The following is a 16,119-nucleotide window of genomic DNA, read 5'->3' as shown; positions in this document are numbered from 1 at the left end:
GCGGTCGCATTTTTGCCTCAATCATCATCAAACTTGGTCAGGATGCTTATCTAGTTGAAAGCTCGGATGAGTTCGAATATGGGTCATCTCGGATGAAAAACTAGGTCACAAGAGCTAAAAATAGAAAAACCTTGTGAACACTCTAGAGGTCACATTTTTTACCCAATCATCATCAAACTTGGTCAGGATGTTTGTCTAGGTGATAGCTCGGATGAGTTCGAACATGGGTCATCTCGGATGAAAAAGTAGGTCACAGGAGCTAAAAATAGAAAAACCTTGTGAACACTCTAGTGGTCACATTTTTGACCCAATCATCATCAAACTTTGTCAGGATGCTTGTTTAGATAATAGCTCGGATGAGTTCGAATATGGGTCATCTCGGATGAAAAACTAGGTCACCGGAGCTATAAATAGAAAAACCTTGTTAACACTTTAGCGGTCACATTTTTGCATTAATCATCATCAAACTTTATCAAGATGCTTGTCTAGGTGATAGCTCGGATGAGTTCGAACATGGGTCATCTCGGATGAAAAACTAGGTCACAGGAGCTAAAAATAGAAAAACCTTGTTAACACTCTAGTGGTCACATTTTTGAACCAATCATCATCAAAATTGGTCAGAATGCTTGTCTAGTCAATTGCTTGGATGAGTTCGAACATGGGTCATCTCTGATGAAAAACTAGGTCACAGGAGCTAAAAATAGAAAAACCTTGTGAACACTCTAGTGGTCACATTTTTGACCCAATCATCATCAAACTTTGTCAGGATGCTTGTTTAGATAATAGCTCGGATGAGTTCGAATATGGGTCATCTCGGATGAAAAACTAGGTCACCGGAGCTATAAATAGAAAAACCTTGTTAACACTTTAGCGGTCACATTTTTGCATCAATCATCATCAAACTTGATCAAGATGCTTGTCTAGGTGATAGCTCGGATGAGTTCGAACATGGGTCATCTCGGATGAAAAACTAGGTCACAGGAGCTAAAAATAGAAAAACCTTGTTAACACTCTAGTGGTCACAATTTTGACTCAATTGTCATCAAACTTGGTCAGGAAACTTGAATAGGTCATTGCTTGGAATAAATCGAACATGGGACATCTCGGATGAAAAACTAGGTCACAGGAGCTAAAAATAGAAAAATCTTGTTAACACTCTAGTTGCTACTGTTTTGATCCAAGTATCCTGGAAATTGGTCTGAAAGTTTGTTTTGATGATTTCTAGGTCAAGTTTGAATATGTGTCACCTGGGTAAAAAACTAGGTCGCACTGCTCAAATATGGATAATCCTTGTTAACACTGTAGTGGTCACATTTTTGACTCACCTGTCATGAGACTTGGTCAGAATGCTTGTCTAGGTAATTGTTTGGATGAGTTTGATAATTCAGGTGAGCGATCTAGGGCCATCATGGCCCTCTTGTTAGTTTTATTTATACTGGGCGCCGGTTTCCCATATGTCCCAGACTAGTCGGCCTCTATTACGATTGCTGGTAACGTAGAGCCTGCAACGGAGGACTTATTCGCCTGCAACGTCGTCGATGTCGTAGAGCCGCGACGGAGGTCTTTTCAAGCTGTCGATCGTCGTAGACCTTCTCTAGGACCAAATTCTCTCGCTTGTTGAACAAATGACAATAGGAGGAAAGGCACCTCTTCCGGGAGCAGCAGCTCTCTTTAGGGCCACACCCTTCGTCGTTGGTTAGGTCACACCAGCTAAGTGACCTAACTAGGTCACCCATCTGGTGTGACCTATGCCTTCCGAGCGACGTGCACGCCACGAAGGGAAGTCGGAAGTGAGCATTTATAATCAACCAGGTGTTATTATTAATAATTTTGACAGGTAGCCAATGAGAATAAAGTATTTAAACAACGCTCGTGTGTTAAATATTGATTTTATCATAACACTGTTCATTAATTTTCATTCATATATTATGTTATATATTGCTTTATTAAAAAATATATTGTTTTTCTAATATACCTCAAAATAATCAAACAAACTTAATTAATCGAATAGTACATTTATGTAAGATATTATTAACATAATATTGGAGATGGGTTTAACTCACATACTATTTGTTTTTTGCCGGACGCTGTTAAAATCAATATCCAATTAATGTCAGTCGAGATAGATGTTAACTGTCTGGCTGGCTATTTAATGAATGAATAAAAATTATAATTTCTCCGATATAAACACACTTCGCAAGGACGTGATAGAGGTCACCATCAGACTCGTTTTAAAAATGTGTTTTCTTAAGAGCGAACAATTAAGTTTTGCCTAAAAAGTTTTTTTAATTTGGTAGATAATAACTTTTTATGTTCAGGTAGTGCTTAACAAATAAATTGACGAAATAACACGCATACCAATATACAAATATGAATATTACGACAGAAAATTATCCTTACCTTGTTTATTTATTTTTTTTGCCGTGGCTTGTTTTTCCCTTTTTCAAAATAATTAAAAAAGGGGGAAAATTTTTTTTTTTTATAATGAAAAAAATAAGAACTTTATGTAAAATTTTTAAAAATCTTTACTTTTTTAAAAAAAAAAATCAAAAATTTTTAAAATATTTAATTTTGACAATTTAAAACAATTTTTGAAAATGTTTTTTTTTAAGGTTCCTTTTTTGTCGGAAAATGTTTTTCTTTTGGAGAAAATTTTCCCTTCTTAGACAGGGAAAAAAAATTTGTTTTTTTTTTAAAATTAAACTAGTGTTAGGTTTTTTTTTAAAAAATCCTTTAAAATTTTAAAAGAATTTTTAAATAACTACCAATAAAAAAAGGGAGTTTTGATTGATGGAAAGGTTTTTTTTTTCCATTTTAATTTTTGTTCTTAATGTTTTAAAATTTTTTAATTAAAAATGAATAGTTTGATTTTTTTTATTTAGATTTTTTTTTACAGTTTTCATATGGCTATTGAAGAGTTATTGTATCATTACTGTTATCAAAACAATACATTACATCATGTTAACATCATCATTTAAATCTTTAGTTATAAACATAAAATATTCATATTTGATTTTAATGTATATTTAAAATACGGCTTACAACAGCAAATAATAGTTGTACAGCCTATGGGTATATAAAATGGGTCATTTATTAAGGATTTATTACTTTTAGTATTGTTTAAAAAGGCTTACATGGTGCAAACATCATTTAAATGTTCAGCCTTAAGGTGTAAAATATTCATATTTGATTTTAATGTACTTGTCACACGGTACAGCATACGGGTATTTATTAATTAAAGCTGATTTCAGCTGCGTTGTTTATGAATTAGCTCCGATACATATTTTTAAATTCAATATTACTTGGAATATGTATATAGAGATTGGCCAAATACCGACTATGATAAAAGATTAAATTTGTATATTAAAACTAAAACCTCCAAATGACTGTTGCGTTTGTGGGCTTATTCCGTTATATGTAAATGACGGTCATTTGCGTAAAACCGGGTAAAAGTATATTTCATGTCACATATACCATATAAATAATTTATCTAGGACCTGCATCGATGGGATATTAAAAAAAAGTCAATAAAATAACCGCCGCACATGTGCCGATATTCGCATTATATGCAAATATATTACTATGTATGGAAACAAGATGGCCACCGCACGTGTACAGTCTTGCTGCCGCACGTGTGCAGTCTTGGGGCTCAAGCGCACGTGTGCAGTCGTGACGTTCAAGTGACGCATATACTACTACTGATATTTATTGTGTCCAAGTGAGTGAGAAAAAATAATCAATCATTAGGTTAGATAGAGGATAGAGAAATCCCAACCCTCGGGCAATCGGTTCCATCGGGAACCGATCACCTTCGGGTTGGGATTTCCCTATCCTCTATCTAACCCAATGATAGATTCTATTAGTCTTTTATGAAACTATAACACCTATAGATATTGGGCATGTTTTATTTCCAAGTGTGCATCTCTAAGAATTATAATCATGACCAATGAATCAAAATTGTACCAGCCCTGCGTGCCACTTTGTTTATATAAATTTGTATAGGAAAATACATTCAAGTATTAAACTACAATGCCACTACAATGCTAATAGCTAGGTATTTGTCCTTTTGCTTGTCTTAGCAGACATATACAATGTTTCAAAAAATATACAGCTTTGGTGAAAAATGACAAACCTAATGTGATCTAATTAGTACTGACCTTTTCATTGAAAAATAAAAGATGATACCTTTTCTAGCAACGTTTCCCAGGTTAGCGGTCCGAGGCCATCATTTAAAAATTCTAAATGAAAACAACGCTCATAAATAACGTAAGATGGCTGTTTAGATAAGAATTATTAGTGGAGGAGTAAAAAGTCTTATAAATTTGACAGCATTTGTGCACATGTATATGCAGTCCACAAGGGATGAATATGGCCCTTTGTATACTCTTGATATATTTTTGGCGTATATTGTTATGCGCCTGTTCACCCTTCTTCCGTTCGTCCGTCTTTTAGCAATTTCTTGTCCGGCCTGTAGGTTCCATACTGATCTTTTAGAACGAGTTGAATAAAATTATATTATGCAAGTAAAAGAATATTTATTTCAACCACTGCAATAAATTCAATAATGATGCTACACAATTACAATGTATTTACAACATACCCAGATTAAATACTGTTTAAGGCACAAAAGAATCATTTTCATTAACGCAAACATTTAGCGCCCCCCTTACACTATGTTTGTATAACGAAAATGACGGCACATTATCTGATAGGGGATTCAAGCTGTCTTCGTCATACTTATGAAATTACTTTACCAAATGAATTGATGATAGAAAATAATTGATTATTAAACTTTTAATTAATTACTTTTAATGTGACCTTTATATGACACCAAAAGTGTATGACGTAACAATTTCAATTTTAGACATTCATTTTTGTTCTTTTGATCAAATAAATTTAAGACAATCAACTGGAAATACAATTTTACTATATCTTAAGTATTTTAGAATTAGCTTTATTGAATTCATGAAGAGTTATCTTTTACAATGATATTTTTTTTTATTAAATATCAATTCCAGGATGAAATTTATTCATAAATAAATTTTCATTCATTTTGAGTAAGATTCTTCCTTAAGATTATCTTAAGAGAATATCATTACAGACGTCTTGAAATTTGATCAATGAGTCAGTTATTGATTAACTTCCATGAAAGTTTAGATATCATTTGTTCTTTATTGTCCACTTCATGTCGTAAACTTCTATATAATCCCGATCTCGTCGTCCAACTATCAGCCTCTTGTGATTTCGATCATAGCAGACCGCCCGACAACCTCCTGCTTTTCCATCTGATGTAAGTATTTCTCCTATCACCTCACCATTTGGAGAAAATTGTACAATTATGTTAGATGATTCACCGCAAACAAGTATATATCCACTGTCTGTTTCACAAATCTCCCTTGCATTTCTGAGGTTGGAACGTTTATATTTTCCATGTAATTTACCTTCCTTACTAAGTACTACAAGACCATATCGATTGTCAGCAACATACATCCTCTCGCCATCTTGACTGACTGTAAGACTGTAGATATTGTTAAACAAGTTGTTACCTGACTGATCTTTGGAAAATTGTATCAGCATTGTCCCTGTCTTGTTGTAGACAAACATAGTCTCCATTAAATCAGTAACATACAATTTTCCATTTTTGTACCCTAAACCAAAACAGCGATGATCAGTTTTTATTTCCCGTGCTACTTTAAGAGGACCTTCTGTAGTTACAATGTCGATGTTTATCCAACTGGAGGATACAGCTATCTCATTGTCAACTTCACAAATTTGCCACGGGGATCTTGGAAGTTGACAGACATCTAATATTTTAAATGAGGTCATGTCAAGACGTTTAAGCTTTTATTATTGTATTCAGCCATCCTTAAGCTGACATATACTGCGTATATCATGACAGGGGTTCGAGTCTGAATCATGTTTCATACTAATCTCCCTCTTTTCCCTAGCCTATATATAACTGGCTTCAACAATTTCTCCCAACATGTCCATTTGGTCTATCATTGACATGAACTTCGGTTGTTGTTCAAAGACAACATCAAATCTTTTGAATTCCACTGCTTTCTCTTTTAAACATTATCTACTCTTTCTGTAACCGAGTAAGCTACTTTCATCCCCACAAATTTTTTGCGACACATTTGATGAGGCGGATATAATATCTGCTGCTGAAGTCTGAACATCTGTTTGGAAAGTTGTCAATATGGTAATTTGCTCTTCAAACTTCTTGATTAATACTTTGTATTTATCTTCTATGTTATCAATGCATTTCTTTTCAAGATTGTCAAGTTTCTGGTTGATGTCAATCCGGAACTGTTTTATGTTTTCAACTTCTTCTTTTTCCGCTGAAACAGACGTTTTATTTCCCGTTGTCGAATGTTTAGCTGAAATTCAATGTCATCGGTAACAGCTAGCATTTTGCGTTGAACGTCTTCACATTGAGTTGTAGGGTCATGATCTAAGACGTACTCAGGCACGTAGAAAACATCGTTACAAGACCTGAAAATTGAATAATTTAAGTTGTATATAATGCATAGGCAATGCATTTATTTTACATTAGACAGTGGCATTCCATGCAATCTAGATAGGAATAATAAAACTTGGTGAATTATATATGTACGTTAAATGTGATTTTAAGGCACACTTTTATGAGCTATTCGACAAAAGATCGTGTTTGTACATCAAACATTTTGTTTCTTTCCAAATATGATACGAGAATTATCATTTTCACATGTTAATAACCATATATGTCTTTATTTGTAATTAATTGTTAGTCCCAAAAGTGTCCTTTTTATAATCGAGTTAAGAACATTATAAATATTGAGGAAAGGAAACAAATAATGTACTTACATAGTGCATTTTGTAAAAATGTATAAAATAACTGACGAAAACAAACAATTAACTCAGAAATGTCGTTCTTCATTTTCATTTGATACAGTAGCTATCTCATTGTGTAAATTATACATGTCTCCTTTAAGCTTTCAACAGATATGTCTTATATGTCTCTTATGTTTATTTTATAATAGAATTATTTGAGCTTGAATCCGTATATCGCCGGGCCATTTTAAATATTACGGTACTAATTCGAATCTTGGAAAAATTGCTCTACACTATAATTATATGTATTTACACGTAAAACTTGTCTCGCTTTTATTTCAATAAACATTTTCAAATAAATTATAATTTTACATGAGTTTATTGTGAAAATCACAACGGTTCCTAAGTACAGCTTGACTGTGTTAACAGTTTTGTCGTAGGCGTATTAGTCATGAAAACTATGCCATTCATAACCATTTGCCAAAATGAAAATAAAATCTTGTTAAGAGCAAAACCTCATGATTATTTTCAATTTCTTACATGAAAAACACACATTTTTTCCCAAAACTAAATTGGAAAGATGTATTGATATTCATTGCGCGTGCCCCAAAATAGGTTCTTTTCTAACTTTTCTAAAAGACAGTTGAAATACAGAGTGGCAGTGAAGTTTAAACCGTGCGATTGATAACACAAATTATGTTTGTTAAATTGATAAACGCACACACGACATATGAAGCAAAATGAATACATTATTTCATTAAACTGTATCTTATAAAGTTTTTAAAGAATTATGAAATATCATGTTCAGTCAGAATGATAATTTGTATGTCAAACAGCGCAAATTTTTTTATCTGACGGAATCTATGTAAACAAGGTCTATTTTAAGGTTTTTGAAAACATAATTAACACATATTTAATCATATATCTAGGATATATCTCACAAGAAATGCAACTATTTATAGGTACATTAAATTGGAAATTGATAAGAGGCAAATTAAGTAAACTAAACAAATATCACTCTAATAAGTTTAAGTTACATTTGCTTCATTATATTTATTATTTAATTTCGGCTAACGCTCTGCATGACATGGATTAGAATGTGTCTGACCTGTGTTCTATTGCCATACATGAAGTACACCCAACGTTATCGTGACCTTGGCAATACATATCAACAGGTTTAAACCCGTGTCTCTCGCATCTTTGTGTTGGTGTTACAGGCAATGTTCCGGTCGCCCCATCTTTGACTTGATCTTTATCTAGAATTTTATGTCCAGACAAGGCTGGAAATTCATTGTGAACGTTTAGACAATCCGAACAATAATAATCATGGCAGTCAACACAATATTTGTCCGCTTCTTTATTTATTTCCTTACGTTTACAGGGAGAACATAACAGATGAAGTGTTTCATCTGACTGTTTCTCAATCTCACTCCCCGAAATGGCAGCCATTTTCCTTTACACAGATTAACTTATTTAAAATATGTCCATTTTCGGTTTCGTTATCTATAACAGGTAATGTGTTGGCCGGGTCAAATTGAAGATATGATACGGAGTCTAAAAAGAAAAGAATATGTTCTTAATTCATTGTCTTTATTCTTTCTACTTAAAACATGGCGGAGACTGCCGTTGCATAACAACATGTGGCATAAAAACATTTAACTAATTGTTCAACTAAAATATAACAACGTTTCAACTTTACTCATGTCTAGGGGTACATGCAAAGAGTATTAAAATATAAATCATTATCATTATAATACTGCAATGTAAAATGTTTGGAATGAATAATAATAACCTGATTAACAACACAACCTTAATTATTTATATATCTGATTGAAATAAAAACATATTAAACTGATGATTACTAAACTGCTACTATAGATACTTAACTTGAGAATTTACTATTATGCATAAAACAATAACAATCTAAATCATTGGCACAAATGATAATACTGACAATCAATTAATTTGGCACTTATAACTGTATATACTTAACAAAAGATGAAAGATAATAATGAATTTTCATATGTTCAGTTAGACAAATAGCATATAAACAATGTTCAAAACAATATTTTATATGTTCGACTTTATGTCGTTTATTTAGTAATGTTCAAACAATATGTTACATGTTCGACTTTATGTCGTTTAATTGCCTTTGGGTTCATTTACCGAGCTCTTTCCAAATATGGCATAAAACATGCTACATGTATTCTAAATAATTGTCTAAACAATTATTAAACTGTATTTTACTTACAAAAAGTTCATAGTTATCATATAAAATGCGTATTAACAATAAACAGTAAAAATATGATGATATATAGATGAATATTAAAATACGTATGTAAAACGTTTATCCGCGAAAACATATGACTCTCAACTTTAAACATGTTTGCAAGCTAAACAATACAATGCCATTGATAACAGTTACGATAAACAAAAAATACAATGAATAAACTTATCGAAGAAAGTCTTTTTCTTTCTCTTACTTGTTAATACTTACCTAAAAAGAAAAGAATATGTTCTTAATTCATTGTCTTTATTCTTTCTCCTTAAAACATGGCGGAGACTGCGCCAAATTACCGCAAAGAATAACTTACGCAAAGAACGCTCAACATTTTTTTTATAGGGGTGCCTTCATCAACCTCACAAATGTCATGACCACGATCGATACCGCGCGTAAAATTAAACCACTTCAGGTACGGAGAATGTAAATGTATGCATCAACTAGTTAGCAATTAGTTTTATTGTATACTAAATGGTTATTATTTTATTTACAAATCCGACCTATATGAAGTAAAAATGCATGTTTAAATGTGTAAATATTTTTCTTTTAACCTTTTTTTTTAAAATCTAACGACATTGGATTCATGTCGATTTTGTTGAAAAGAATTGTTATCCGACCTCTTCCTTCAAAATAAAAAAGTGTGTGTAATGAATCTTCTTGTGGATGAAAAAACATATAACAGAGTTTAACAAAGCTTATCCCTAGGTTCTTAATCGGTTTCTCCGTAATCATGGTCTACGGTGTAATGTTAGTTATGCTATTGATTCAATGCATATTTGAACTTTTCTTTGGACAAACCTGTGTTAGATTTCTAGGTTCTAGGCTGGTAAGGTCGATGTCACAACTCTTTGTTCAGATTTTTTTAATCGAGAGATATAATAATAATAATAGAGGATATAACAGTGTTTGTTCAGTACTGAAATAATTGAATTGGCGAGCATGATATCATTTCATCCAAATAGTTGTAAGGCGAGGGTTTTATTGGAAACAGCCGTTTATATAGGGTCATATAACCTGTCAACAATCTTAATAACGAATTTATAATACAGCAAGCATCGTGTTCTAGAGAAAAAGTAAGATTTCGTCATGAATCGACAGAAAACGTGTATATAAAACTATATAAACGTCACGATTATTCACTGAAAAACGACGTTACAAACGTAAGTTCTTCACGCTATGTCAAAATGTCAAATGGCGTCACATAAAAATGCAATATCGTTTTTTACCGGAGCCGCAAAAGCGGCACGATTTTGTGATAAAGAGGAAAACGCAACATTTATTTTAAATGTACAGGCGTAGTTTACAATCTACAATGCAGAAAATAAGTGGTTGAATTATCAAATAAAATATCGAGTTTAAAGATAGTTTTCTATGTGGCAGTAGCTCACTCTGGAAGTACTTATATTTTATGTAGATTTCTTTTTTAATATAATGTTTCAATTTTCAGACTACAGTCTTTCCAGATGAATTATTAATAAACGTAATTCAGTTCTATCTTTTTACGCCCAACAATGAGACAAAACAAAATATGACCAACTCCTATCAAAATTTACGTTGGCAGAATATATGTCGTACTTTCAAATACAAAATTTATTAATCTGCAATACAAAATGTATTTTTTTTAAATTGTTAACATATAATGGTACAATTGTATATTGATCTTCAATTTTCTTTCTTGGTATAATGCATGTACACCTGTACCTTAATTATTTAGTCCAAGATATAAAATGTATTTAATGTGTTACACTAACTGTTGCACTAATTCTAAGAGTGTATTGAATTGCTTTTATTTGGTAAAAAACATACAAAAAAAAAAACAGACAAAACACACACATTATTTTTCTAACAAACAAACGAAAAATGATGTGTAATATTATAATATAAGCAATCTCTACTTGCACAACGTTTTTCATCTTATAAGATGATATTTATGTATATTATATCAAATTGAATGTTTTTAGCATATCAGTTACATCTTACTACTGTCTACACTTGTACGTGCTACTAAAATGCATTTAACACCAAACGTGTAATATTCATCGTGTGTTTTAAATGAGGTAATTTTTGTGCGAGTAAGGAAAACTTCAATTCAACTCGATGAATTTAGTTGTGAATTGAGACACTTTAATATGTTTGATTTAGTACAATGAGCAGAAAGTGATATATCTAACTAAAAAAAAAATACGTCAGATTCTTCCATTATTTGCACTTTATAGTACACTAAATAGTACAAAGATGTGATATTTTTTTTCTCACATATTTTACAGTCGAACAATACTGATGTGTGTATAATGTCATTGTCACAGGTAAATTGTTTTCGTTTTTTTATCAAAGTCATGTTTAATAAACAGCGCGAACCTTTGCAAAGTTGAAACCGCTTAAAGCCCAATTTTCTAAAAAGCACCTTGATTAATATTCCTTTGAATAGTTTCATTTAAAGTAAAATAATGTTTGTGCTCAAAAATTCGACTTCGAAACTAAGATATTTGCATCTGAACATTGACCTGCAAATGATCATGTGACAATCAGTATACAAATAGCACAAAACGGTTTTCAGTAAATTTAAAGCTGTGATTAGTTCTCGTTATCAGTATATTAATATTTCGTTTTTTTCAGTTGATTATGAGAGGGGTAACGCACAAGTGAATGTAATTGATAGTGCAAATATAAATAAACATTTGTTTGCGCAACTAATACTAGTTATAAAAACCAAAGTTAAACATTTTAAAAAAAAAATAGATTCTTTTGTAAGTTTAATTATGATTCGAATCAAATGAATAATTTATAAATGTCTTGGACGAAAATTATGTTGTTGTTGTTGTTTGTTATAAATATCGTACATTGTTTCTAAAAATGTCACTTTAAATCGTTTGAAATTAGTCTTTTCGTTTAATCGATTTATTCAGGATATTAGTAATTTAAAGGAAACAAAGCTTTAATTTATGAAGTATTTTCAAAGGTAAAATGATAATGTGCCATAATCGTTTGGTCCATTCTCGTAAGAGCTGTAACATAGAAGCGTGAATATTTTGTCTGTTTTGAAATGATTTTGTGTATATGCTATTCGCTTTTAAGGTACTTTGATTCCATATTTATTTAATACATTCATGTTGAATCCTTTTTATTCAAACAATAGTTTGGTATCAGATAATTATCTTTATACACTTTAGATTTTGCAGTGTTCATTTAGAAAGATATTGAAATTGTATGCTAATTGTATGATAATGTTGTACAATTTGAAATATATACAATTTTTTAAACTAAATGTAAAATGTTTTATTTTATTTTATTTTATTTTGTGTTTGCATTCATTGACACAATATCTTGTGCTACAAAATCAATGGAAATACAGACCAAGTACTTTCTTTCAAAATGTAAACAGATGTAACAGTCTACATAGCATACATAGTTTTAACAATACAACATATTTTACAGGCTATCACAAGTACCTAATGTTTTCAAATGAGTTCGTAGATGTCCATGTTGTCATCATATCGACCAACTACAAGCTCATTATTCTTATGATGATAAAATATAGATCGACATCCTACTTTTGTATCATCTGAGGACAAAACATTTCCCAGCTTCTCCCCATCCTTAGTGAACTGTAAAATGCAATTATTGTCATATCCACAGGCAAGAATATTCCCATTTTCAGCAGTACAGACGCGTCTTACATGACTGAGTTCATCACAGTTATACTTTCCTTGTAGAGTACCATCCTCTTTAAGAGCAACAATTGCAAATGTGGCATCAGCAACATAGATCCTGCTACCATCAGTACTTACAGTCATGCTGTATATATCATTAAACAAAGGCTGCCCTGTCTGATCGTTTGTGAATTGTTTAAGCTTTGTACCATTCATATCGTAAACGAAAACAGTTTTCCGAGAATCAACAAGGTATAAATTGTTCACCGCGTACGCAATACCATAACTTTCATGATCAATGTTTATTTCTTTAGTGCGTCTTGGCTCTTTGGCAAAAGAAACAAAATATATAGTTTTTCCTCCGAACCTTATGGCAGCTACATCATGTGTATTGACTGTACAAATCTGATATGGTGATTGTGGTAATTCACAAACATCTTTGTTAGTGAATTTACTGTCAATACGTTTCAAATTCTTATTTTTGTTATCAGCAAGAATTATAGACCCATCACCAAGTTCACATGCACTGTATATATAACATGTTTGTGTGTCAGATTGATGTCTAACATTAAATGTTCTCTTCTTCTTTACTTTGTAGATTTCATTGGATTGACATATATTACCAAGATTTTCCGTTTCATTCAGGCAGATTATTATATTTTCATTTCTCTTGAACTCGAAATCTTTAACATGCTTTACAGTTGCTTTTTCTTCTCGACATTTTATGGCAGCACCAATAGCTCGTTTACCGATTTTAGAAGAGACGAATGCTTGGGATATATTATTATCATCATCACATGACACCATTCTATCCTCAGCATGTTCAACATCTTTCTGTACAGTTTCTAAGACCTTTATTTCAGCATTTATTTTCTCATCAATGACATTATATTTACTCTCGATTTGTTCGATACTTGTTTGCTCATGCTTATCCAGCTTCATTTCAATTTCCCTTCTGAAATCTTTCAATTTTAGCAATGCCTTTTGTTTGTCGTTCATCAAACTCTCCCTTTCATTTATACGAGTTTCTAGCATTTTCTTCAAATTGGCGTTTTCTACGGATAGATCTGCAAGTGGTTTCTTTGTCTGTGCTTGTGATTGGTTTATTTGAACAAACTCTGGAACATCGAAGATATCGTTGCATGACCTGTGTGTGGAAAGTAAAAAAAGGTGTTTGTGAAAAAATATTCTCCAATGTTAAAGTGATAAAAAATGTTTTACATAAAGTAAACACTTTGTTTTTTAACAACGCCATGTAAAATGTTGGCGTTTTTTTTTCAAATGCTGCCAATTGGTCATACATCTTAGATTTAAATGTAGTGTAGTTGTGTACAAACAACTAACCAATATCAGATATATTTAGTATATCAGCACGCTATCTCCTTCATTAAATGTTACTGTAATTACAATTTAACTAAACTTTAAATAAAGTAAAATTTCACAGAACCAGAAACAATGTTTATTACAAACAAGAAAAACAACAACATCAATATCATAAAAATGTCAATTGACCTTAAAATGTGTCATTCTTATTTGCACATCCTAATTTGTATTGGAAATGTAAGAACTCGATTAATTTCATTATTTATACCGTCGCCGTATTAAAAAACAAAATCTAGTACATATTTATCCTATTACGTTTAACGTTTTTGTTATGAACTTTAGGTGCAATTGACTTGACAGTGTAAATAACATTACATGGCTAGTTTACTACATAGAGGATATTCAAGTTTTTTCTATAAATACATGATTTATTTTCATCGAGTGGTATGAAAATAAATATTTCATGAGTGGCGGTAGCCACGAGTGAAATATGGTAATTTTCATGCCACAAGATGAAAATAAATCATGTATTTATAGAAAAAACTTGAATTTTCTGTTTATTATGTACATTTTTCTCTTTTTTGCGATAAAATTTGAAAAACTTTCCCTTAAATTTTGTGTACTGGTAGAATATAAAAGAAAGTAGTCCGGCAAGACACCAGTGAAAATACGGAAAATATGTTTCACTGCAGTGAAAAATAAATTTTTACAGTGAAAATACGGAAAATGAAAATACGCATTTTATTTCATCAATATTTCTCAATATTTCATTTATAAGTATATAATAAATCCTTTTATGTACATTTATAAATCTTGATGGAGTTAAATAAAGCGTCGCTTACTCTGTACAGTTTTACGCCTGAGCAAACAAAAATAAAGGACTGTTTATTCATTTAGTTTAATTAGGATATTGTAATACTATAAATTATATCTAATTTCAAGTTAAAGAATATAAAATATTTATACCTGTGATCTACTGCCATACACGTTGAACAACCAACGTCATCATGATTTCGACAATACATGTCAACAGGTTTAAACCTATGTCTCTCGCATTTTTCCGTTGGTGCTACAGGTAAACCTACCCTTGTTTCTTGTTTAACCTGACTTTTATCAAGGATATTATGTCCGGAAAGGGCTGGGATATCCTCATGGAATTTCACACACTCTGAGCAGTAATAATCATGACAGTCGGTACAGTATTTGTCCGCTTCTTTATTCCTCCCCTTGCGTTTACAGGGTGAACATAATAACTGAAATGTTTCATCCGACAGATTTTCCATCTCACTCCCCGAAATGGCGGCCATTTTCCTTGACACAGATTTACATTAAAAGTAATTTGTCCCTTTTCGGTTTCATAATCTATTACAAGAAAGATAATTGAAATATCTTTACACGACCGATTTTATTGTGCTAAAAATAAACCAATCCAGATAAGCAAGTATGTAGAAAAGGGAGGTTATCTAACACGTTTATATTTGCTTAAATCGAATAGCTAGTTGTATATACATACAGATCCCGATGCGTTTTATTGCAATTAATATTTTGTTTAAAAAGAAACTTATGCAAAATAAGATTCTATGATTGCATGCGGTAAGAATTTTCGTAAAATCTCCTTAATTCTATCATCATTTAATCCGTGTCGATTAATTGAGTTGAAGTAAGAGGATATGTAAAAAAAAAATAAAATAGAACGTGTATATATAACATCAGAGATACATATCAACAATGTATGGTGGCTGATTTGTGCCAATCGTGTTTTCGCCCAGCGACCCGGTCGAGCGAAATGTCAAAAATTAACATGTTAAAATGGCGGGGGAGGCAGAGGGAGAACACGCTAATGAGAAAGGGCGCGGGGGAAGTTAAAATAAAGAAAAATAAAACTTCGCCCTGTGGGGACGCTGAGCGAGACTAAAGAAATAAAACGGCGGAACGAAAACACGTCAATTAGCGGGGTTGCAGGTTTAATAAATTAAAATTCGCAGCGCGTTCCCGCATATAAGCGTGTTTTCGTCACGCGACCTAGTCAACCTAGCGAAAAGTCGATAATTA

General features: G+C 31.9%; 3 protein-coding genes across 3 annotated transcripts; all 3 read right to left on the bottom strand.

The window, feature by feature from the left end:
* Positions 1–4,605: 4,605 nt before the first annotated feature.
* LOC132747508 (uncharacterized) lies at positions 4,606–6,093 on the bottom strand. Its single transcript, XM_060736909.1, has one exon. The coding sequence runs from the start codon at positions 5,824–5,826 to the stop codon at positions 5,161–5,163; it is 666 nt and encodes a 221-aa protein (XP_060592892.1). The 5' UTR covers positions 5,827–6,093; the 3' UTR covers positions 4,606–5,160.
* Positions 6,094–6,142: 49 nt separating this feature from the next.
* On the bottom strand, positions 6,143–9,006 carry LOC132747510 (uncharacterized). The gene is made up of 2 exons (XM_060736911.1): positions 7,922–9,006; positions 6,143–6,495 (listed from the first exon to the last, which is right to left on the bottom strand). The coding sequence occupies exons 1-2, from the start codon at positions 8,260–8,262 to the stop codon at positions 6,315–6,317; spliced, it is 522 nt and encodes a 173-aa protein (XP_060592894.1). The 5' UTR covers positions 8,263–9,006; the 3' UTR covers positions 6,143–6,314.
* Positions 9,007–12,448: 3,442 nt separating this feature from the next.
* LOC132747509 (uncharacterized) lies at positions 12,449–15,410 on the bottom strand. The gene is made up of 2 exons (XM_060736910.1): positions 15,034–15,410; positions 12,449–13,891 (listed from the first exon to the last, which is right to left on the bottom strand). The coding sequence occupies exons 1-2, from the start codon at positions 15,372–15,374 to the stop codon at positions 12,553–12,555; spliced, it is 1,680 nt and encodes a 559-aa protein (XP_060592893.1). The 5' UTR covers positions 15,375–15,410; the 3' UTR covers positions 12,449–12,552.
* Between the last annotated feature and the right edge of the window lie 709 nt (positions 15,411–16,119).

This window comes from Ruditapes philippinarum, unplaced genomic scaffold (genome assembly GCF_026571515.1).
Source record: "Ruditapes philippinarum isolate M1 unplaced genomic scaffold, ASM2657151v2 ctg11977_1_1_1_1, whole genome shotgun sequence".
NCBI lineage: Eukaryota > Metazoa > Mollusca > Bivalvia > Venerida > Veneridae > Ruditapes > Ruditapes philippinarum.
This window is presented reverse-complemented; position numbering and strand designations above follow the sequence as displayed.